Below are 23,130 nucleotides of genomic sequence, written 5' to 3'. Positions count from 1 at the left end.
GGCTATGTGGCCTATAACTGTTTATGTATTGCTCTTGCTTGAAATTAATATCAGGCCTGTGGGTGAATTAACTTATTCTTTTCATCCCCTCTTTTTTACTTTAAACGTAGCTTTGGATTTCTGTTTTCTGAGCCTTGGCTATATTTGTGCAGATGTTCCTTCTTGCATTTACTCTTCATTAAAAAAAAACTCAGGAAATTCTCCCAAAATAATCTGGAAAATATAAAGCATAGAAATAGAACTGGATCATGGAAAACATGAAATTGACAAACCTTTATGAGCAGGAATGTCTGTAAAGGCATACTCAGTAAAATTGTGTCTTAAAAACTAAAATTCAATTTTAGAAATGTGTCCAACAGCCAGACAAACCAGCATGCAGAATGTAAAATTTATGCACCACTTGGAAAGCATAATAGGTGCTAATTATTTATTTATTTATTTTTCTGTGAGTATTCATCATTAGGAAATCATTGGACAAGTTGCTAGCTGCAGCCTGTGACTTTATGAACTTTGCTGGATTGATTATGTGAGCAGTCAATAGTGGACTGTTAACTTCAGGGAGTATTTGTTCCAGAAATCTTTCTTTGTGTTCAGGAAGAGTAAAGCCCTTCTTGCTGTATATTAATAGTCACATTTAACTTGGGACCTGAGGACTTCAGCTGCAACATGCTGGAGGAACAAGTCATTGCCAGGGATCACATAGGCATGAACTAATTTGTAAAGATTTTGTTTTTGCTGGAAATTATTGGCTGCTTAGAGGGAGTGGGTGCTGGGCTGCAGTGGTGTAAACCTTCTCTTTTCTGCTTAAACTTATCAATGGGTAGCATTTAGTTTGCTTCAGAATCATTAAGGCAAAAAAAAAAAAGTAGTCCATTCCTATAGTTTTACCAATTGTTTTTCTGTTTGTTTTTTTTCCCTGTCATCTCTGTAAGAAAAGGAAAAATGGGGAATTGAAGACAAACATGAAATCTTGATAAGTGTGGAGCCAAGAATTTTATTGGAATAAACTCATAATTTCTATCATAAGCTTAAAATGTCCAAAAGGCATATTTCTTATTGTTGTAGTAGCATTTGTGTGTATTCAAAATGGGATATTCTATAGAGAAAGGGAAGTTACTTAAAAAGTCACAGTGATTGCAGCATTCAGGTGAAATTAGATGGGATGGAAGCCTCATCTTCTGCCGAATGCAGGATTATTTCTGAAACTCCACTCCTCAAGTAAAAAACATGTGGGTTAAGTCAACTTAGAGGCCATATCTAATGTGCAGTTTAGGAGGCTTTGAAGAATTGCAAGGCATACTCAGAATGGGAAAACATAATCCAGGACTGCACTTGCATCTTAATGTTCCAAGCAGTTTTAAGAAATCATAAACCAGGTTGAGTTAAGTGATTTTAGATTTTGTGTGTTTGTCTTTTTTTTTTTTTTTTTTTAATAATTGTTGTCTGAGTGACTTAATATGAGTAGTCATCTTTGATTAGTGATCAAGTGAATCCTTTGTGCTCCTACCCAATGTAGTGTAGCGGCTTGCAGTCTTCCCCTCCACCCCTTTGGGTAACCAGGAGAGGGAGGTGGAAAAACTGGAGACTCAATCTTCTGTTCTCAAAATTTGAGAGTACTCTGTTCATTTTGTAGTAGTTACAGCTTTTTACTTGTGTTTATTATTAGAATGTCATGCTCAAGGAGGAATAGGGCTCAGTGTTTTATATCAATTTTTCTCAGTAGCGCTCAGAAATACTAACAGAAATTGTACTGTGCATTTCCAAGAAGTTATTGTCATTTATTACTGTTCACTGGATCATAAATTCTTTGAAGCTAAGAACTATCTTGGCATTGCTTTTGCAGTCTCTAGAATAATGAGGTGGAGCCTGTAGGTGCTACCCTGATGCAGTCAGATCAAAGTTCAGAGTAAGGAAGCATTAGAGCACCTTAGAGCTAATGAGGTTAGTTCCCAGAATAATTAGGTAATAATGCAGACATGAAATAGTGGGGGGTTCAGTTCTTTGAGCTCTAAACTAAATATGTTCTCAGTGTAGTCTTTCTAAACATGTTTTTGAGGCTATTTTAAAGACTCTAAACCCTTAGACAAAGTATTTTAAGATGCAGCATTTTCTTTTGGTAAACTGAGCTATAATTGATCCAGGTAGATTAATTTTATAACTTAGTCACCAGAAGACAGGTCTTTTATTGGGAAGCATAATATTTTTTATGAAAAAAATGACAACTAATATTACACTGTTGGATTAATTGCCATTGTAATATAATTTATAAGGTACTTTCCAGCTCAGTTATATTTTCTTTGAATAGTTCACTTGAGATGTTCAGCTCATCTACTGAATCATCTTTAAGTTAACAGACATGAAGGTCAAGAAGACAGTGGATTGATTTCATACATTATGCTGACAGGTTGAATCAGTCACTGTTAAGCACCTTTGTAGTAGCTAAGATCTTTCTAATTATAAATCCTATAAAAATCTATATTGCAGAGAAGAAAAATACTTTCTCTAGTTAGAAAATGACCTGCTATTTTGTTTCAAATAGCTGTGGGAATGGTGGATTTAAAAGGTAGTGCTGTGTTAAGAAATTAATAGCTCCCCCCACCTAGTTGGGTTTTTCTTTTTGGTGTTTTTTATAATCCTGTTAGTTACTGATGCTGTTGAAACTACTAAAATGGCAAGTCTTGAGTATTAGTAATCACTATAGGTAAGTTTTCTAGCTAGTTCCAATGTGTGATCATGAGAAGATTATTTTGTAAGAAATAGGCATGTAGAACAACAATCCGCTGTGTGAAGAAAGCATTCAGCGTACAATTAGGAATAAAAAGAAAAATGCAGTACAGTTGCACTAATAAAAGAAAATGAATGCTATCTTCACTACTGCTTTTCTTTTACGACAGGATACCTACTTTATTTAAACATGTGCTTTCTTGAAGGTTCAAATTTAATGCAGTTTGAGGGTCATAATTATTTTTATAAATTTATAAAGCGTTGTCATCTTTGCTTTCGTCTGCTGGAGGAGTTTCTCCCTCTTTAACTCCCACAGATGTGCAGCTCACCTGATTTTAATGTGGCTACCTCAGTGAATTATCCTTTGAAACTGGAGCGTGTTCTGACTGTAATAACTCAGGAAGATGCTACAGATGTCACTTGAATAAGGTTAACTTGTCACAGAGTGTATGTAGCTTAGGAAGTGGATGTTAGGAAAAGAGGAAATAAGGATATTATTTTAGTGGAGAATGTATGTTGTGGTTTTTTTTTTTCTTGGCCCCCTTTTTTTCCAAGTACTGTGTGAGTACTTTGCTTCAACTTATGTGCATTTATTTAAGCACATCTGTGTAGATTATTTATGTGAGTATGAATTATACCTTACTACTGACAGCTTTTTTTTTTCACATCACAGTTGTTTTTCTAAGGCACTGTTAGGCTCATTCTTCTTTTAAATATGGTCGTTCTCAGCATCTTCTATCAGAAGTACTGTGTAGAAAACAAAAGCAAAGCAACAATGGAAAAACCTCCCCAAAGCTAACTCACTTGATGTTTCTGTATTCTTATGTACCTTGTTACCTGCACCTCTCTTGTCCATTATCTTCTGCTTGGACTTCATGTCTAACTATTTGTTACACAAGTTACAATTAAAACACTAGAACATAAAGACCAGATAATCTACAATAACAGTGCTTAAACAAGTTCAGATGATGTTCAAAATTTTTGTTACATGAAATAATTCTTTTAAGCTTCCAGTATGCTAAAATTAAAGTGCAGCTCTACATGTTCTTTATTCTTTCTCCTGAGTAGTTACTTTCTGGTGTACTGTTTGTTCTTGATTTGGCAGCCAAGTGTTTCAGCGAAGCAAGAATTAACATAAGAGTCATTCATTGTCATCAGTGTTACAGGCTCGCAGCATCACAAGTACTAAATTATAAAAGCTGCAATGTACTGAAAATCGGCATCTTGATATTTCAGATAAAGCTGGAAAATGAATTCAATAAACTGAGAGTACTGGACAGTAGTTTCTTGTTCCTGTTACTAAGTCTGTTTGAATGGGAGTTATGTTCCTGACTGTAACTTTTTTGTTTTATCCCACAAGGATTGCCTGTTTGTGTGTTTATTGTCACTGCACGTTGTCATGGCAAGACTGTGATACTGCAACTTCAGCATTAGCGTTTTAGTGAAGGACAGAAGTTGTAGAAATGCATTTAGAGAAAAGTGAACTTCGTTCAGAACACTAAAAATGTGTATAGAATTTTGCTTGCTTTAAGTTGTTTATATTTTTCAGTGCTAGAGAGTAACTTCAGTACTTCTGTTTCACATATCCATGTTTTAGGCATATACATAAAAATCAATTGCAGTTTCTTCCGTGTCTTTTAGAATTGATTTATGTTGAGCAGCGGCTCTAATGATTTTGTTTCTCGGTTTGACTAAAGAAATTGTGTCAGCTGAGCACTTGGAATTGCATCATCTCACCTTGCAGCGCACATGTGAACTTCTGCTTGTTCTCCTACATGTTGTGAAGGGAAAGAATGCAGAGCCTGTGTTTCTCCAAATGCGTGCCTAATACTGAAATCATCTGATAAGTATCTCTGAACAGCTGTTCTGTGAATGACTTGGTGACCAGTTTACTCGTGCAGCTCAGAAATGCTCCCCCAGTTCAGCAGCCTTGCATCTGCAGTACAGTGGTGAATTAATTTAAATTCCATATTTAGTTTCATTTTATTTATAAAGAAGATATTTGCTGTTAGTCTATGAACTCAGATATGTTCAGTTATTCAAATACTTCATAATGTGTCTTGTTTTTATTTCAGTGATTTTTTTTTTTTCACCGCAGGTCAACTTTCATTATTCCTAGGGAGGTATTATTAGCCTGTACACTTACAACAGTAACAAAATCAGCAGGACAGATGGATTGTGAGTATAGGAGGTTCAAGCTTTAACTTGCTGTGTTTTGTTGGGGGGGGCGGGAATCAACAAAGCTAGATTACTTCCAGAAGGCAAAGGCAGCAGACCAGAACATGGTACAGTTACAGGAACAGTGACATTATGAAAAGGATCAGGTTGTTACTTAGGGCAAAGCAGAGCCAAAAACTAGGGCAGCAGTTTTGCATGTTGTAGTGGGGCGTTATGCTGAGAATTCCTGAGTATGTGGCAGTGAGAACAACAAATCCTGGTATCTTCCTTGTGCTGTTACTTCAGTGGTAGCACCATGCCAGTTTGTGAGCTTTTGTGCATTTTGGGTTTAGTGGGGTGTTTTGGGGGCTGGGTGTTCCTCCTCTATTAAGTTCATGTGAACAATGAAACATTCTGTAACCAGAATGTGGGTAGGCTAGCAGTGCTATATGAGTAGTAATAATGAAATCATTTCTTCATGCTGCAGTGTAGTTCCCTCTAGTTTGACCAGTGTTGCTGCCTAGCATTTTCAGGGATTAAGTCTGGATTCTGTAGATGTAGACCTGTTTGTACTGCTTCAGTGCACCTGAGTGGAATATAGTAGCTGCTGAAATGGTATCTTAGTGTTAATTTGATTAAGCCACTCTATTGTTAGCTCCTTTATGCAAAGTTAAAAAAAAAACAACAAGGTGTCAGCTTTGTTACATGAAGGCATACAGGTCCAGCCCATGAGCTGTGTGGGGTCACGGACAGCTCATGTTGGCCTCAGAAGAAGGTAAACAGTTTAACACTGATTTATGGTGGTAGCTTTTTTTTCCCAGCAAAACTTTTTATGCATCACTTGCACATAGATTGAATGTGGACTGAGTAGGTGGTGATGGAATGCTGCAGAAGACAGAGCACAGTGCGGTGCTAACTCCATCTTGCATGTCCACCACGTACAGTCAAATCAAAACTCACTTCTTATGCAGAGCATGTGCATATACTTCTAGTTGTGTAAAACCAAATGATTGCTGATGGTAATGTTATAATAATAATGCAATAACACCAACAAATGTATGTGCCTGTAAAGACAAATGTTGTTTTTCATAGATAGACATGTAAGTTTTCTTAGTTAATTATTAACCTTGGGCTTCTGTTGGCTCATAAAATAATTTAAGGGAAGTTAACATGCTGATACTAAAAAGCATGTTCAAAAAGCAAGGTCAAATGTCCAACTAATTGTATGGGGGTTTTTGCCACCTTGATTTCCTATTTTACTAGTAAGTATACGTAAAAATAGAGATTTTGTTACTTACATACATTAACTGTGTTATGTTTTTTAAATGTGGCCCAAGACAATTCCCCTTAACTCAGTGCGACCCTGGTGAGCCTTAAGTTAGACACCCCTATATGAAGGTACTTGAGAGTATCTAGGACCTGGTGAAACAAAAGCATGGCAGTAAACATTGAATGCTTAGTCTGACTTAATATCTTCCTTTTTTTTTATGTTTTATTTTGAGTCAAATCCAATTCCTGTGGTACAGAGCTAAGTTGACTGTCTAATTATGGTCTTGTAAAGCTGAAAGTCTGTCTGCTTTTTTATTGCGTGCTTCTCAAGCTAAACGTCTGAAATTTGAAGTAGTGAATATGAATTATTTTAAGTGGATTCTTTAGTCAAGGCAGAGTTTTCTAGAAACATAAAGAGATGATGGTAATACTTCTGTGCTGGCAACAGTCCACTTAAGAATACAAATCTTCTGATTTGAGGTATTCTAGCAGTATTTTGTTTGCTGACAGTGTCAGAAGCTTCAGGCTCTGAAAGGAAATGCTATGTTCAATAATTGGTCCTGTTTTCCCTGCCTGAATACATGGTAAAAGTACCCTTTTTAGTGCATCTACATAAACAGTTTTAATCTGCTTGATTAATCACCGTTACTGAATGTCATTTCAATGGTGATAATTGTTAAGGCAAAGTCATGTCTGATCAGCCTAGCTGTCTTATATTATGGATTGGCTGCATCAGTAGACAACTGAAAAGTTAATGATGTCATCTACCTGGATGTCAGTAACTACTTATACGCTGCAATCCCACAGCACATACTGTTGAGTCCTCAGTACAGAAGAGACATCAGCTTGATAGAGCATATTCAGAGGAAGGTCCCATAAACAATCCAGGGAATGAAACACTTTTCCTCTGAGAGTCTACAAGAGCCTGCGGGGGGAAAAAGAAAAAAAGGCTCCAGGAGGAGTTAGGAGAAGCCTTTTAATAAACCTATAGAATTATATTCTCTTTATTAAATATTACGTAGATATTCTGTATTACATATATAATATGTTACATTTTATATAGCTGTTAAAAAAACAAGTGGGTAGGCTCTTTAGTGGGGTCTGCCATCTTGGGGAAAGTGATGTTTTCAAGCTAAAAGAGGGAGGAATTCAAATGATTATAGGGTAAAAGTTATTCACATTAAGAATAGTAGAGTACAGGAATTGGTTGCCCCAAGATGTAGTAGATGCTTTGTCCTCGGGGACAGTCATGGTCAGGCTGGATCTGGCTCTGAACACCTGGTCTAGCTGTAGGTGTCCCTGTTCATTGCAGGGAAGTTGGATTAGCTGACCTTTATCAGTCTTTTCCAACTCAAATGATTCTGTGATTCAGGGCTGACAATTCTCCTAGTCCTCAGCGGTCAGGAGCTAATAGGAGAGTAAGGCTGGAGGACTGTAGCAGCTGGTGAGGATGTTAAGCATCTGTAGATAGGGCTGTCTTAATCATTAGTAGTCAAGTCACAGTTAAATGTTGGGACTGTTTGTATTTTCAGTTTATTATTCTGGGATATTTATTTTTGTTACTTTGCTGTTTTATCCAGTCTCTAAGCAAAGGGTTCTTACATGTAGAACATACGAAGAAGGCACGCTGTCAAGAAATTGCATGCCCTGGTCACAGGCAGGGAATATGTGATAGATTATTTTTCACTAGAGTAAAATTTTCTCCTACTCCCTTCTTCCCCTTCCTTTTCTTCCTTTTTTCCCCTTTCATGCCAATTATTTTCTTTGTTTTTGTATATTTTGCTTTGTTGATGCATCAGCATTTATAGGAAGTGTACCTATGATGAAAAGTAAAACAGGCCTTTGAGGAAAGAGTTACTGCATGCTTAAAATCTTACTCATTCAGTACTTTACCCATACATCAACAGCTTCATAAGCATTTTATAAAAGTTATGTGAGCTTTCAGTTATTTTCCTCAAACCTGGAGTTGCAGTCAGGGATGCACTTATGACCATGCCTGTGTGCCCCCACCAGGTACTAAATGTTCTCTTCGAGCAGCATTGAACCTTTCCAGGTTGCAGGTCTGCAAGGCAATGCCACAGAACTGCCTTTTCCTCTTCCAGATGTTGGAGGAGGTAGCAAAACTGCCTGCAGCTGTGTTTATTCTCAGTTAGCTTGTGGCTAAGACCTGGGTGGCTGATAACAGTGTGTGCTGTGGAACTGCAGCGTACAGCCCTTCTGCTCCATGATAATGCTCCAGGATAATCTTGGGATTCAGCCTGACAACTCTGCAGGGCATGGTAAAGTTAGAGATGCCCTTCTGAAATGGTCTGTAGAGACTGATAGACTGAGAAATACCAAATGTTTTCCTTTTTTTTTTTTTTTTTTTTCTTTTTTCTATAGAAACAGTCCTGACAAGATAAGCTTTTTACTTCTGCTTTCTTTCTCTACTCCAGCCTGCTTTTATCTTCCTTGTGGAGGTGCTTGCTGTGTTTCTTTACATTATTTTACCTTTGAGTCTGGATGTTTTTTTGCAGAGAAAGTCTCTGGTACTGTTGCAGTCTGATTTTGTTTCAAATCTGTCCTGATTGATAGCTTTCCCAGCGCATCATCACTGATTCTCTGGAGAAGGTCTAAGTTTTGATCTCATAGAAATTGTTTCTTATATATTCTCCTAAATTTCTGCTTACAAGTAAGCTGGTTAATATTAATTTATTCTTCTGCTGTATTCCCTGTGCTTGTTACTTTTTCCCATCTGGCTATGGATTAAAATGCAGTCGTGCTGAAAGAGTGTGACCGTGTGTAATTATTCTTGTTATTTTGCCCTGAAAATCATAACAAGCTTGATTGACATAGCTTGGACCAAGTTTGAAGCCTCTTCTTAGTGAATGGGTATGTAATTTCTCATTAGATTTAACTGTAGGCTAAAGTTGGGTGGAGTCAAGATTAGGACTGCTGTATATCCTCAGTTGCTTTGTTACATTTACCAGAGTGTCTCCACATATTTTCATCTCCAACCACTCTGGTTTCTGCTGAGAACCACATCTGTGCCTGCTAAGGTGTTCTGTAGGTCCCTCAGCTGAACTGCTCAAGGGCCTGGAAAGCTGTACTGTTCAAGTTCTGTTCTTTGTTTGTTAGTCATTGCAATGAATTTTAAGATGGCAGTTATCACTAACACACTATTTAGTAGAGGATTCTTAGTTATTGCACTTGCAGCAAACAGAAAAAAATTAAACCAATGTAGTTTGTTGGTTTGAGCAACCACAAAGATTGCTTTAAATGAAGCACAACATGTTTAAAGTAACTGCATCTGGCAGATTCTTTAGATGAGTGTTCTTCAATCATTTTATGGCCGTTTCTTTAATGTTGTTTGTTAACATTTCAGTAGCTTATCAAATATTGTTAGACTTCTTAATATTTTACTTGTAAATAATTTCAACTTTTTCTCAGTTGCTTTTGTCTGAACTCTTGTGATGGATGAAATACTCGGTCATGTTGGATTTCCATTAAAAAGCACTAATTTATCGTGCTCTCATTGCTCTTGCAAGTAGTACTGAAGCATTCCCTCAGAAAAGTGGGGTAAACTGTTTTTCCTCTGTTGGAGTCACCATTTGTGCCTGTGTTACATGTCAAGCTGGGGTGATTCAGTGGACATAATGATGTCTAGGGCACATCTCTGCATGCTCTCATGCTTTTAATTTGATTTCTTCTCTCATCTGAGCAGTAGTCATGCCTGAGACAGACCCTTGTTTTTGAGGTGTTTGGCTAAGGTGTGCATGGCTGCTCAATAGCTCGCTTTCTAAATAGTAAACATCAATAATGGAAGCACAAGCCACAACATATTTTAGAGAAGTGCAGCTCCTCTGAAGGCTGAAATACAGTCACTTATGTACTCCAGCAAAAGCTCAGTAGTGAACAAGCTAGGTTGTTACAAGTGGTGGAATCTGACTGTAGGGAATGGGAAGAGATGGAAGACAAAATAGAGTTGTGTGTTTTGCAGTCCATGCTTGTGTGCTCCTTTGTGACAGTAAGGGCATGAGTATTCAAGGCTGAATCAACACTCTTCATGTCTTCAGACATGATTAACAGTTAAAAACATACGTTTGTTCATTTCCTGGGTAGATTCAGAACTGGTCCCCCTGCTCCTTCATCCAGTTTTTTATTGTATACTGTCATTCTGTTGCTATCAAAATCTATACACATTTGCCTTCATTTTGTCAGTAAATCAACATCCCTACAATTAGTGCTGTAAGAATGGTATTTTGTCAAACCTTGGCAGCAAGTATGCAGTACTTCTGCATTGCTTTTTCATTTTCTTTGGCAAGTATGTTTTTTTTTTTTTTTCATGTAACTGCATCTAAGTCTATATAGTGTTTTTGTCATGTTCAAGGTTTTCTTATGATCATAAAGAAATGTGTTGCTCTGAAAGACTGATTTATTTACTTTTTTGTGTTTTAAAGGTTGAAAAAGGATGACAAAAAAAAAAAGTTGTGTTTTTCTTTTATTATTAAAATATCCTACACTGCTCCCTACTGGAGGAGTGGAAGTCTATGTTTAATATTCTAAACTGCACCTAAAATGCATTTTGTTATTTATTTTTAATGATGTTTTTAACTTGGAGAAATCCTCTTCCTGAGGGTGGGTTTTTTCCCCTTTATGTTCTGAAGAAAAGCACCAGGATAGAATTGGCATGGGATAACATTGAAGTGAGTAGCCAAAACTGAAGCTGCTGGAGGCTTTCTGGAGTGTATCTTAAAAATGGCAAAACAAAAACTCTCCAACCTGAGGTGGCCTTATTAATAGCTGTTCTTTTTCATAGTGTCTTCAACCAACATAGAGTTTCTGAAGCACGTGGAATATTTTCACCATGGATTTGGATCAAATCATTCTATGGTTCTAAGTCTTGCTTGAGTTAAATGCATAATGAAATATGCATTTTTTTTAGTTCTGTTCAGGAGTTATTGCCTACAAGGGGGTCTGTATCCAAAATCTGCTGTGTAAGAAATTCCATCTGGCCATCACAGGGTTGAATCATTTTCTCAGTTACTGTCAATAACAAAAGATTCTAATATGATGAAAGAGACTCTGGTAATTCTCCACAGCTGTGTTATCTAGCAAATCTTAGCATGGAGCAAGCACATCTGGTCCTCTGCTAATATTAAATTAGAACTTCATCTGGGGTGTTTGTCTTGTATACCACTGTTCAACAGTTCACTTTTCTAATAGCAAACATCAGTGAGTTAAGGACAACCTTTAATGTTCTTCAAGTGAGAAGAATATGTTAAACTGTTTGAAAAGATTTGTTGACATCATAGAAGTTATTTCTGACTATAGATTGCTGTGAGATCAGAATAAACATTGCTTTAGAAACAGCCTTTCATCAGTTGTGGGTTGTTCTTTTTTTTTGTTTGTTTGTTTTTTTTTGTTTTTTTTTTTTTTGTGGGGAATGTGTTTGGAAGAATGGCAGACTGAAATGAGAAAAGTCATGTGGGAGTGAAATGTCACTGATTTGCTTCACGTTTATACAGAGCATTGGTTGTCAACAACTTAAAGCTTCTTTGAGTATCCAAAAGACAATTAGTATGGTTCTGGTAAAACTTCTTGTTAGCCCTGGCCTCAGTAATACAGAAATACTGGCAAAGATGAGTGTGGTGGCACGCTCGACTTAAGCCTTTCCCTTTGAATTAGCTTGTTATGCTTAGAGCACATGAAATTCATGAAATTGATGAAACAGTTCATGATAGTTGCAGGGAGTAGACATTGCTAGCATAGCCCAAAAATGTTTTTTGTGGTATGAATTTGATGTTAATGAATTCCTAAGAAATTAATACACTTATTAAAATGCATGTGGTGTTAATACTGAAAGATCTTAAGGGTAACTGCTACCTTATCTTTTTAACCTCTCCCTGTTTGTGTGAAGTGTAAGAGGAACTTGGCTTTTAGAACAGTTATACCTTGTGGTGTTAGTTGCTTGTCAGCTGGCTCTGCTGTAGGAGGGAACATGAAGTGATCAAAGCAGGTGCTGACTTCACAAGCTTCCTCGCTTTGCATTATTATGCCTCAGTACTGCTTTCTAAAGGACCCTGATCTTGAAAATGTCTTAATTTTATCAACTTTGCTTTCAAGTTTCTGCTGCAGTACTTCCCTCACCATGAGTACTTGTATTCTTCATGCCACACTGTGCTGCATTCCTCCTATGCTGTATTAATAGTTCTGTCTGTGTGTTTGTGTGAAATGTGGGGGCACAAGTCTGCTGAAAAGATGATAAAGAAATGGCTTTCTCCTGCTTTTGTGAGGCTGGTGAATTCTTGGTTAATTACTTCAGAAGTCCCAGAGAAGAGAGAGCATCTGGATGGTTAGGGATTGCACAAACACGTAGGCCTTCATCCCTTTAAGCTCTTGCCTTAAAGTCTCTGTTTGCAAACACGTATGCATTTGCTGAACTTAATTATTGCAGGTAGGATCATAAGAATTGAGACTTAAACAAAATGTAGTGATGTACCCCATGTAGAAAGTGTGCAGAGCAGATGAAAAGAAAAGCTGTAAAATTATGTTAATATTTTGCCTTAACATAAACAAGTCTAATTAATATAAAAATTCAGAATTTTTGCTCTGTATTTTTCTCTTTATTGGTACATCTTAATAAAAAGAGAGCAAGAGAAAGCTTATGGAGTTTGAGTATGTTTGCAGATATGCAAACATAACTATCAGGTACAGTGTATCCCATTGCATGCATGTTCACAGCATCTCTGAGTGTTATTGATACCTATGATAATATCCTTTTTATTTATAGATAAAACATAGCTTGCTGTTTTTTCCTAAACTGAGCGGTCTGTTCCATGTAAGCTCGAATTCCATCCTATCCAGTTCGAGTTGCTGAGAGCTATAAAAATTTCAGTAGTGATGCTTAAACATCAGAAGGGATGCTCATCTTGAAGATGGTCCATGTTCCTTAAATATGGATAAAAATACTTCTCTGTCTCCTTATCCTTCAACTCTTTGGTTATTTCATTTGTAATATTTTTAGCAGATTTAATTCATATGTAAGAGGTGTTGTCAATCATAAGTGTGCACTTTTAGCTGTTAATTGTACCTCCCCCCACACACACACCTTAATCAGGAAAGTGAGATAGGACAGACAGTGCAGCTAACTGGCTTCTGGAAGCGCACTTGGCTCAATCCCAGCCGAGGCCTGTCCTAAATGAGAGTTGGTAAGCACTGGTCTGCTTATGTTGATGACTCCCCTGGAACTGTGAGTTTCCAAACCCTCTGAAGAGGAGCAAGCTGAAGCACTCCCAGCCTCTGCCAACTCCCTGCAGTTACCAAGGACCTTAACTTGCTGTTAGGCTGAACCTTAAACTTGTTTGCAGCTGTTATCTTTTATGCTTATGCAGGAGTTATGTAGTGTATGTAACATACCAATTCCTCACCCTCAACTTGTCACAAATGCTACTGCAGTTAATCCTGCAATTATAATGATGTTTAAGATATATTAATGTTGTGCTAAGCATGCATGCAGGTGTCTGGTATTGCCAGAATTGCTCTTAGATTACCACATGTCCTATATACTGTCTTTCTTGTCCTTTTTTATTTTTTTTTCCTTTATATTAGTGTTGTTATTATTGAAATCCACAGACATTGTCATCTTCCCCTTTCTGTCTGTTACACATAGTTTCTGTATTGTCCAGGAATCGTTCTTTTTCTCAATATGCATTTTCTTCAGCTGTCACCAGGGAAGAGCGCATTCTTTATTAAAGTGTTGGGAGTTGCTGAACAAAAGACATCAAATCAGTAACCATAGTTTCTGCTTTGTTATCAGACAGCCATGGACTGCTAGGTAGAGAACTGCAATAGCAGAGATCATTGACAGTGGTTGTGCTTGGATTACAGTGTTTTGATTTGTGTTCCAGGTGACACAACACATATCAGAGTCAGTAGCAGATTGGTAATGAGACTCGATCACTGGTAGAACACCAAAGTTTTTTGCTGGTATAAGTCTTGAGCATGTTGGCTGTTACAAACTTTCAACATGGTATCGAAAGCGTCTTTAGTTTTACAAACTTAAGTTGCTCTCTAAACTGTAAAGATGTAATAATTTAAGATACCTTCATGCATCATCTTTTGCAGAGATAAGTGTATTTCAGAGACAAGTGTGAGTTTGTGCATTTTTGCTAGTATTACACTGGCCTTTTACAGGTATGTGGTGTGACTACACCAACTGGACCTCAGTTTGGAAATCAAAGAGGTGATTCATGCTTAATTTATCACACAAACAAATGCTGTTTGAACAGGATTTCCATACCTTCATAAAGTTTAGTAGAAGTGAGCAAGCCCATATTGGTGTATTTAAAGGATTTTCAGTATAAAAATAAAGAAGTGGTGATGTGCCCTAGAAATACCATGTCAACAGCTATACACTTAGGCTTTATTAACAAAAAAACTTACTAATTTTGCATTGAAAAAAATATGATTTCTAGTAGAATTTCTTTGAATCTGAGCCTTTCTTTGTTAACTTCTGCTTCCTGTAAATCTATGAAGTTCCTGTACCAAGAGGCTGTAAGAGCAGACTTGGGCCTTTTTACTTTCTTGTACCACAGTATATTAGTTTTAGTAACGTAGTCCAAACCATATTTTGATCAGTGAGAACTATCTTACATCCTTTGTTTTTGTAGGATTATTTTCCAAAACAACACTTGCAATATTAAATTTGCTTAACCTGTAGTTACGGATTTCTGTAGCATTGAGTTAAAATGGTTTTAAAAGCTTTTTGGTAATGCTTATTGTTGTCTAATCAGTTGGATTTCTGTTATTATCCTGATTATAAATAGCCATATATGTGTTATGAAATATTGTAATGGCTATCCTTCCAAAGCAATAATTGGACGTCATTGGAAAGTATGATTACTGGAGTTGGGCCTTTCAACTCACATTTATACTTTCTCCAGTTTCTTGGCAGCACAGAAGTGGAGCAGCCCAAAGGCACAGAAGTTGTGAGAGATGCTGTGAGGAAGTTGAAGGTAAGGAACCATGAAATACAAATAGAAGATAATCTTATTTTATTTGGATAGACAAGACACTTCTTTAGCACTGCTAGATAAATTATGTTCCAAAAGCAGCTGTTTTTACTGGTATGTATGCACTTTGCTATTGTCTGTGTTACCGGAGGTACTAATATTTAGTTACAAGATTGCAGTATAAATTGGGTGTACCTTAACATGTAATGCTTGTTCTTTGCAAATTTTAGAGCTTGCTAAATCCTAGTCTATGGAGCAGTAGTTTCTATTAGCTGCCATTCTTACACAATGACTATTGAATGCCTCTAATATAGCTCATCAGATGTTGCCAGAGAATTTCCTTGACCACATAATCAGTAGATTCTTTAATATCTATTTTGCATTTATCTGAGCCAAGCGTGCTTCCTATGAGCCATGGTGAGGTGACACTTGTGTTACAACACCTGGGGTAGACATATAAGTTAAGCCTTTGCTGCCAGAAGCCAGCAGTGTGAATATCCTACCGAGACATAAATGACCTGTCATGGGTCTATGGGCTTTGGCTGTTCCTGACTGGTCCACATCTGAAACTCATTTATTTATTTCTGCATAGAGTGGCTATTAGTCTCTTGGTGAGGGTTTGGACACAGGTGTGAGTAATAGTCACCCTCCAGCTGTGCTAAATTGCTGTCTGTTTGGAAATAGACCTGTTGTGGTATAAGAAAAATGATTACAAACTGATTGACATGTGCTTGTGACAAGGGATGTTACTGCCCTGTTCTCCAAGTCTTTGTTTTGTTGGAAAAGGTTTGTGCCTGCTGACTCCATCCTTGTGCTGGCATATACTGTTAAGAGGCTGAGAAAATCAAGTAGTTATCATTTATTTTTGACTATATACTTGAAAGACAATGAGAATTTAGCTTAAAGACGTGACCCCAAAGACAGAAACAGGAAAATAGTGTTCATGATGTGCTAATATTCTTTGGTTTTAGCTGTAATGTATTAGCACTTCCTAGTTACAGACTTATTGAGGATTAATAACTGATAACATCTTTCATTTCACTGATAGCGACAGTTAATGTGCTTTGAAGCACTTTGAGTACTATGAATTATGCTGGAAAATGCTGATGTGATTTATGTGTCAGTTGATCTCACAGCAGACTTGAGCTATTTTGTGCTTAGCTTCTTAATGCTACTGGAACATAGTTTTTCTTAGCTGTAAGAAGTGCTCTGCTTGGTATTTCCATAACTGTCTGAAGGATGTTCAGTGTTCTTCTAATCAGAAGTCCTCTGAAATGGAAGGAAGACTTTGAATCAATATTGAAAAACTTGCTTTTGTGTGTAATGACTGTCATAATAAAAGTAACAGGGGAAAGACGGTATGAACCAGACTTCATATAGCTGAACTTGTAAGAAAGAGGGTTCCCTCGAACAAGCTTTTTTCTTTGTTACAGGACTGATTAGTAACTTTATTTTGCTCTTCCAACATAGTTGAGCTGCCATTAAATTCTAGGTTAGTCAGTGCCTAGTGTTTCATGTCAACAAACTGGACTGCAGTTTGTCAGAGGTTATAACCTACTTGTTTTGCTGCACAAGTGTATGCAGGCATGATCCTTGTTTAATAGCTGTGGCATGATTATATGGGTTGTTTCTAATCACAAGGCTGTTAATTGTTCATCGGTTTGTACTTGATGAAAATTGTTAGTTACTGAAATGACTTCTATTTAACATACTTTTACAACTGGAATACATTGGAATATCAATATTTTAAGCACTATTACAGCAAGCTATTTTTTCATCGCATCATCTAACTATGGGGGAATATAAATTTGATGTGCAGCTTTACTTCAAATCAGGAAGCCTCGGCTCATACTAGAACAAAGAATTTTTCACTTCCTAAGAACTGTTTGCAGGACTAGCGTGCAACTCTGCCAACTTGCTTTTACCAGCAGGTGGAGTCCTACAGTAAAATATGAAATAACTTCGAGGAAATTACTTGCGGCTTCATTCTACTTGTTCTATTTTGTGTACTACTGTTCAGTCTTTTTAAATGCATTTTGATTTCAGTTTATTGGTTAAGGTTTTGAATACAAAGTCGTTTCAAGCACCTATATTTCATTTTCTTGGATTATCCAACAATTTGTTTCCTAGCCAGGATTTTCTCTTATTTCCATATTTCTTGTTACTGTACTGCAGGATAAAGAAGGATTTTGGACACTAATACTTCTGTTCCTGATATCAAGGGAGTTATTCTCATAATGTATTACTATCACTTTTTCTCTTCATTTTCTAAATAGAATTATTTCTAGTGTGAATTAAACACGGAAATGTTACCAAGTTATTGGTTCAATGTGCTTGTATTCAGATGCATGAATGTTAAGTTGAACTTCATTAAATAAAGGGTTATTTCTTTTAATTTATAAACAAAATAATGTTGAATTGAGACTGTATTCTGCATTTCAACCTTCTCAAAATATGGTAGTGTTGCCAGAGATGAGAAGATGAGCAAGATCAGTGTAACTAATGGAAACGGCAGCCTTAGGAAGTTGGTTATTTTGTTCCCTCCCACAACAACAACAACAAAAGAATAAAATTAATTCCAGAGTTGTTAAATAAAAGCCAGCTCATCCCCCTGAGCTGCTCAAACTACAATTGGACCAAATTTGAGTGCCTTGCCTGAGAACAATAAATGTATAAAGTAACAGCTTAAGAATTTGGGCCATCCTATCCCTTCCCAGGCCATGTTCTTGTTAGTTATAATTTTGTATCATAGTCCATTTTGATGCCAATGGGAGGCTACAGATTTTTACCCTCTTATACAATGTTGTTTATGTGTGTGATATAAACATTTGTTTCAAATGCTGAAAGGACAGAAGAATGTTTCTAAGTCTCCCGTGCCCAGAGGCACCTGAATGTCTATTTCACAAAAAAAGGAACAAGCAGATGGAAGGAGAGAGTGGGGAAAAAAGCCAAATGGCAGCTACCTGGGTGAGAGTTAGGGTTTTTTAGGATTGAGTTTGTGAAGTGGCTGAACCAGGCTTTCTGGGGAGGTCACCTGTGGCATTACCCTGTGTCTGGTATCTATTGTTATACAGAACAGGGAGCAGGCAGGAAAAGCTTCAAGAAAGCAAGCCACTATACATACAGATGTTCTGGTTTTATCAACGTGTGCATTTCACTCATTGGACCTCAGCAGATGTTTGATTAAAAATCTCATTTATCTTTCCAGATGTCTTTGAAGAGTCCTCTTGTCTTTTATCGTAAACTTGGTTTTGATTTGCCCCCTCTGTATGTCTGACAGAGCTTATGATGTGGCTTTGCTGTTTCTTGCAAGTTTTCTCAGTTGTATCAACATTCTTCTGGCTTTGGAGACTTTGGAACACAGAATTAGTTGCCGTTTCACAAGCTGCTGATTCGATGTGTCCTTTCTTAAGGATGCATTTAAAATATCCAAGGTTTGGATTCTTCCCTTCACAAGGAGAGTCTCTAGTTTGCATAAAGCCAGTTGTGACATCAAGCCATGCTTAATTCTGTAGAGTTCATTTTTGTTGTGTTGCTTTATTTGCAACTCCATCAGCATTGGTATTCTGCAGACTTTTTTTGCAGTGGTTTTAAGATTCACCACAGATTACGAGTAACTTTTCTCCCCATTTTCCTTTTTATCCTTTTTCAGTCTGCACATTTTATCAGTTTTCTTCCTGGTCATTTTTCAGTACTGTCTTTCTTAAGAAGTAAACACTGCTGGAATACATTAGAAACATACCTTCGCAATGACAATTTCCTGTTTATAACTGCATCTGGAGACTAATGTAACTAACTTCACTAATGCTTTCTTGGTATTGCTTCATTTCCTAAACATAATGGCATGCAAAGCTCAGCGAACTGCCTTGTCTATTTTGAGAAGCTGCATTTTAATTGTTGGTGTAAAATCCATATCGATCAGCATTAATTTCATCTTGATAGAGTTACTCTGTTCTTGTGCCTGGTTTATACTTTTGAGAGCAGAGATGTGGTACGGTTATTCTTTTTATCCATACTTAGTATTGGCAAAGAATTACCTTCTGGAACTTCCGTGGTGTTATAAGACTTCTGGGCTACTTGGAGCAAGCTTTGACCAGCTGCTCTAAAACTTGTGCAAGTTACTCAGATCATTGTTTTCAGTGTACACTGTGGCCCTGAGTAAAATTAAATATTCTTTATGCCTGTTCTTACTGCACTGAAATACTTGTGTACATGTGGATGATGAAGGGGACATTTACAAAGATTTCATGTAGGTTTGAGGCTGTTCCAAATCAGTGTGCACTCCAGGATTATCTGCTGTGAATGAATGTAAACTTGATTTGAGAAAGGAAAGGTCAAAGGAAAATATGCTAGCATGTCACAACATGCAGGAATGGTATCGTATCACAGGAATGGCATCAGCCAGGCAACCCTGCTGTGAACAGGAACAAATCCTCCCCTAGACCCGGTCTTGTGCTCACTGCATTCAATTATACAAGAGCACAGCTTTCAGGACAATGTGCTCGCATGGATGACAAGCCCTGAGCCTCAGTGAATTGTCTTATTTATTTGACGTTTAGAAATAAAATCCTTGATAGTCAGAGATGAGTGCAGGGACAGGTAATGGAGCGAGAAAGTAATGCGGAGTCTTTGCTAATAATGTTACTTGAATTCACAAAACTTATTTTGAGGTACAGTAGCAAATTTGGGACCCTGCTTATTTTAACAGCAGGGTACACGATGGAAAGGCAAAAGATCAGATCCAGATGCTGAAGCAAGTGTAATAAAAGGATCAAAATTGTAATAAATAAGATATATATATATATACAAAATGTCGTCTAGCGATCTGAGAGTGAACAGATCCTGAGAATATGATAGGGAAGATTTAAGGCATCATTGATGTGGAAAGCTGTACTACATTGACAATGAAGCAAAATGGTTTTCTTAAAACTTATGATAGTAACCTCCATGAGTGTACAGGAATGAATACAGAGTTACTGTGGTGTGGGGGGAAAAAAAATTTCCTGCTAAATTTTCCTGCAGTTATGCTTTTCTTTTTACAGTTTGCGAGACATATCAAGAAATCTGAAGGCCAGAAGACCCCTAAAGTTGAGTTACAAATCTCTATCTATGGTGTAAAAATTCTGGATCCAAAAACAAAGGTAAGAAATGTATTTATCTGTGGTGTGAAAGGAATAATTATGCATTGTTTCAGAGGATGTAATTGTTTTATACTTTAAAACTGCATTGGAAGCCCCTTCACTGCTATGAGCATTTTCTACTTCGCCATTTCTTCTTACTACAAATGGGTGGCATCTTCCCCAGAAAGAATTTGATGCTCAGTAATACGGACCATTTATAACGTGCTATTGGATTTTCTTTTGTAATCCTTAAACACAAGAAATTTCGTGCAAGTCAAAAACATGGTGACAATTACACATTGATACTGAATGTGGCTTGTGCCTATGTTTGTTTGCACTGACTTGTTTCCTCTGTTCTTTTTTCATTCATCTTTTTCTCCTCTTCCTGTGCTTTTGATTTTTATTGTGGTATCCTCTCTTCCCTAAAACGCTGATGGTTTTTCAGGTGTTATTCATTTGTCTGTAAACTGTAGGCTCTACATCTGGCCCAGCATGAGGATGCCTTTGTTTTCAGCATTTGTGGTCCTTCCTGTCATCCCATTGATGGGCTTTTGGTTTGTTTGTTTGCTCTGGTATTTTGGAAGAGGTTACATACTTAAGGAAACATCCTTCTCAAAGACTTCAAAGAAGCAGCTAAATGAGTAATTATTTAGCAATCGGCAATTCTTAACATATGAATGCTCTTAAGCATTTTATGCAAATGTTAAATTTTGAGTTTAAATGTACTCTTAGTTGCTGCTTTTTAGTTCTAAATTCATTATGACCATTCAGAGAGTGACACTGCCTTTTTTTTTTTTTTTTTTTGCTTCTAACTCTAGACAAGACCACGGTTCATAAGCCCAAAGGGAAAGAAATATTCATATCATCTTTATTGCAGCTTTTGCATTTTCTTTGTATCGTAGGGCAGAAGGGGGTACAAAAACACATATGCTTTCTAAAGCTGTTTTAGTGTAAGAGAATTTAATTGTAAAATACATTAGAGATTAAAAGAAATCTGTGGGACAGACAGTACGGGGGGAATAGGACTTAATCTAGTAACAGTGTTATTACAAACTCTGATGGTAATCAGCTCTGAGAAGCCTTTTTATCTCTCCCCACTTCTTTTCCTGAAGCTAGATGTAAAAGCAAATGTGAATCAAGGTTTCTGTCTTTCTGCCAAGTTTATCTGTGCATTCTGATTGCGTACTTGGCATACAGGAGAACTACAGAGAAGTGCTGTCCTTTAATGATAAAAAGTAATTACATTGATTTATGAAGCCATAAGAGCTCACACAAACACATGCTGTTACTGTTTGGGCTATAGTGGAAGGACAAAATGTGAAGGATTTGGGGACATGGTAAAATAGGATGTGCAGAAAAATAACTGTAAAGATTGAGAAAGAGAAATCTTTCTCAATCCTAATTGGAGTAGGGGGAAGAGAAGGGGAAAGCATTGGCTGTAGGGTACATTTGTGGATAAACTGCTGAGTGTGGAGAAGGCGTGCCCTTGCATATGAGGTTACAGCAATCTGTGCACCCCGGTGGCAAAGAAACACTTGGTTCTGTAGATGATAGTTCACATCTAAACCACATATTTTCCTTTAAAGCAGATACTGCTTTCCCATGTTAGAAGCCAAATAAAATAAAAATACCAGGACTTGGAGAACAAAAGCAAAAACAGCAAAAGAAAAGTGTTTACAATGATTATATTTCAGTTTTATTGAGACCTTAAAGCTGAAGAGCATTGCCACTGCAACTTAAAGGTATCTGGGACGCACTTTTTAATAGACTTAGAAATAACATTTAAAATATGCAAACAGTTATGTTAAAAAGTTATTACTATTGCATTGTGTTTCTGCTTTTTGTCTCTATTTCTAGGTAACAAAGTCTGTTCTCTGTGCTTAAGGTAGAAAGATAAGGACTCATTTCAGCACAGCTGTTTTAGCAAAGCCTAGATGATGAAATCCAAAGATGGGGTGCACCTGGACAAAGAGCAAATTCTTTTATGTAATCAGTTGCTAAATAAATTGCACTGGGGCACAAGGCAGCAGTAAAAACTAATTTTCTATAACAGAAATTACTGCCCAAATAATTGCTTCTAAATAAACACTGTCTGACTAAAAACTTCCTGTTTACATTCAGTATTAATGGGAACATTTCTTCAAGTAGATGTGTAGAACTTCTGTTATACTTTTAGGTTCATTTCTTCAGCTCTCTCGTGTATGGAGATTTTCAGTACCCCACGCAACTATAGCATTTCCTTGAAAATCATCTTTGTTTTTTTTCTAGGAAGTTCAACACAATTGCCAACTCCATAGGATATCATTTTGTGCTGACGATAAAACAGACAAGAGAATATTTACTTTCATATGCAAAGACTCAGAATCAAATAAGCATCTGTGCTATGTATTTGACAGTGAAAAGTGTGTAAGTATGCAAGCTTCTTATTACAACACTGAGTGCCTATTATGGAATTTTTTTTAAAATTAGGCAAGAACAGTTAGCAGAGGGAAACAGCCTGCCTGCTGATTGAGGTCAGTTTGGTATGACTTATAAAGCTAACGTAGTGCATTGTAAGTTAGATGCCTTAATTTGTGAAGAGTTATTATTTCCTTTACAGTGGTTTTCTGGGAGAATTCTACTTGCTACCCAGCTCAACATCCTAGTCCAAGCATCTGAAATACTCAGAGAGCAGTGCATCCCACCAAGCTTGAAATGTTTGCACAGCTGTTTTGCAGAGATTACTGTAACCCTGTAACTCTGCTATCATCACAGGCACTTCTGCCTATGTGTCAGCCTCAGCCTCTACTCAAATGTTTTAAGTATTTTTTTTTTTTTTTTTTTCATTACAGCAGAGTTCCCCCTACCCTCCGCTCCGCTACATATCA

The 23,130-nt window shown here is 37.0% G+C and overlaps 1 protein-coding gene across 18 annotated transcripts in view; it reads left to right on the top strand.

Annotated features, from left to right (window-relative positions):
• GULP1 (GULP PTB domain containing engulfment adaptor 1) overlaps positions 1-23,130 on the top strand; it is a 134,626-nt gene that overhangs the window by 83,721 nt on the left and 27,775 nt on the right. For all 18 annotated transcript variants that reach the window (XM_085552796.1, XM_085552789.1, XM_085552794.1 and 15 more), the window contains 3 exons: positions 15,075-15,146; positions 20,186-20,284; positions 22,532-22,669. In XM_085552796.1, the coding sequence (XP_085408922.1) occupies positions 15,075-15,146; positions 20,186-20,284; positions 22,532-22,669 (309 nt within the window). The remainder of the gene's footprint in view (positions 1-15,074; positions 15,147-20,185; positions 20,285-22,531; positions 22,670-23,130) is intronic.

Source organism: Coturnix japonica, chromosome 7 (genome assembly GCF_054131305.1).
Source record: "Coturnix japonica strain WE chromosome 7, WE-NBRP24, whole genome shotgun sequence".
Classification (NCBI taxonomy): Eukaryota; Metazoa; Chordata; class Aves; order Galliformes; family Phasianidae; genus Coturnix; species Coturnix japonica.
This window is presented reverse-complemented; position numbering and strand designations above follow the sequence as displayed.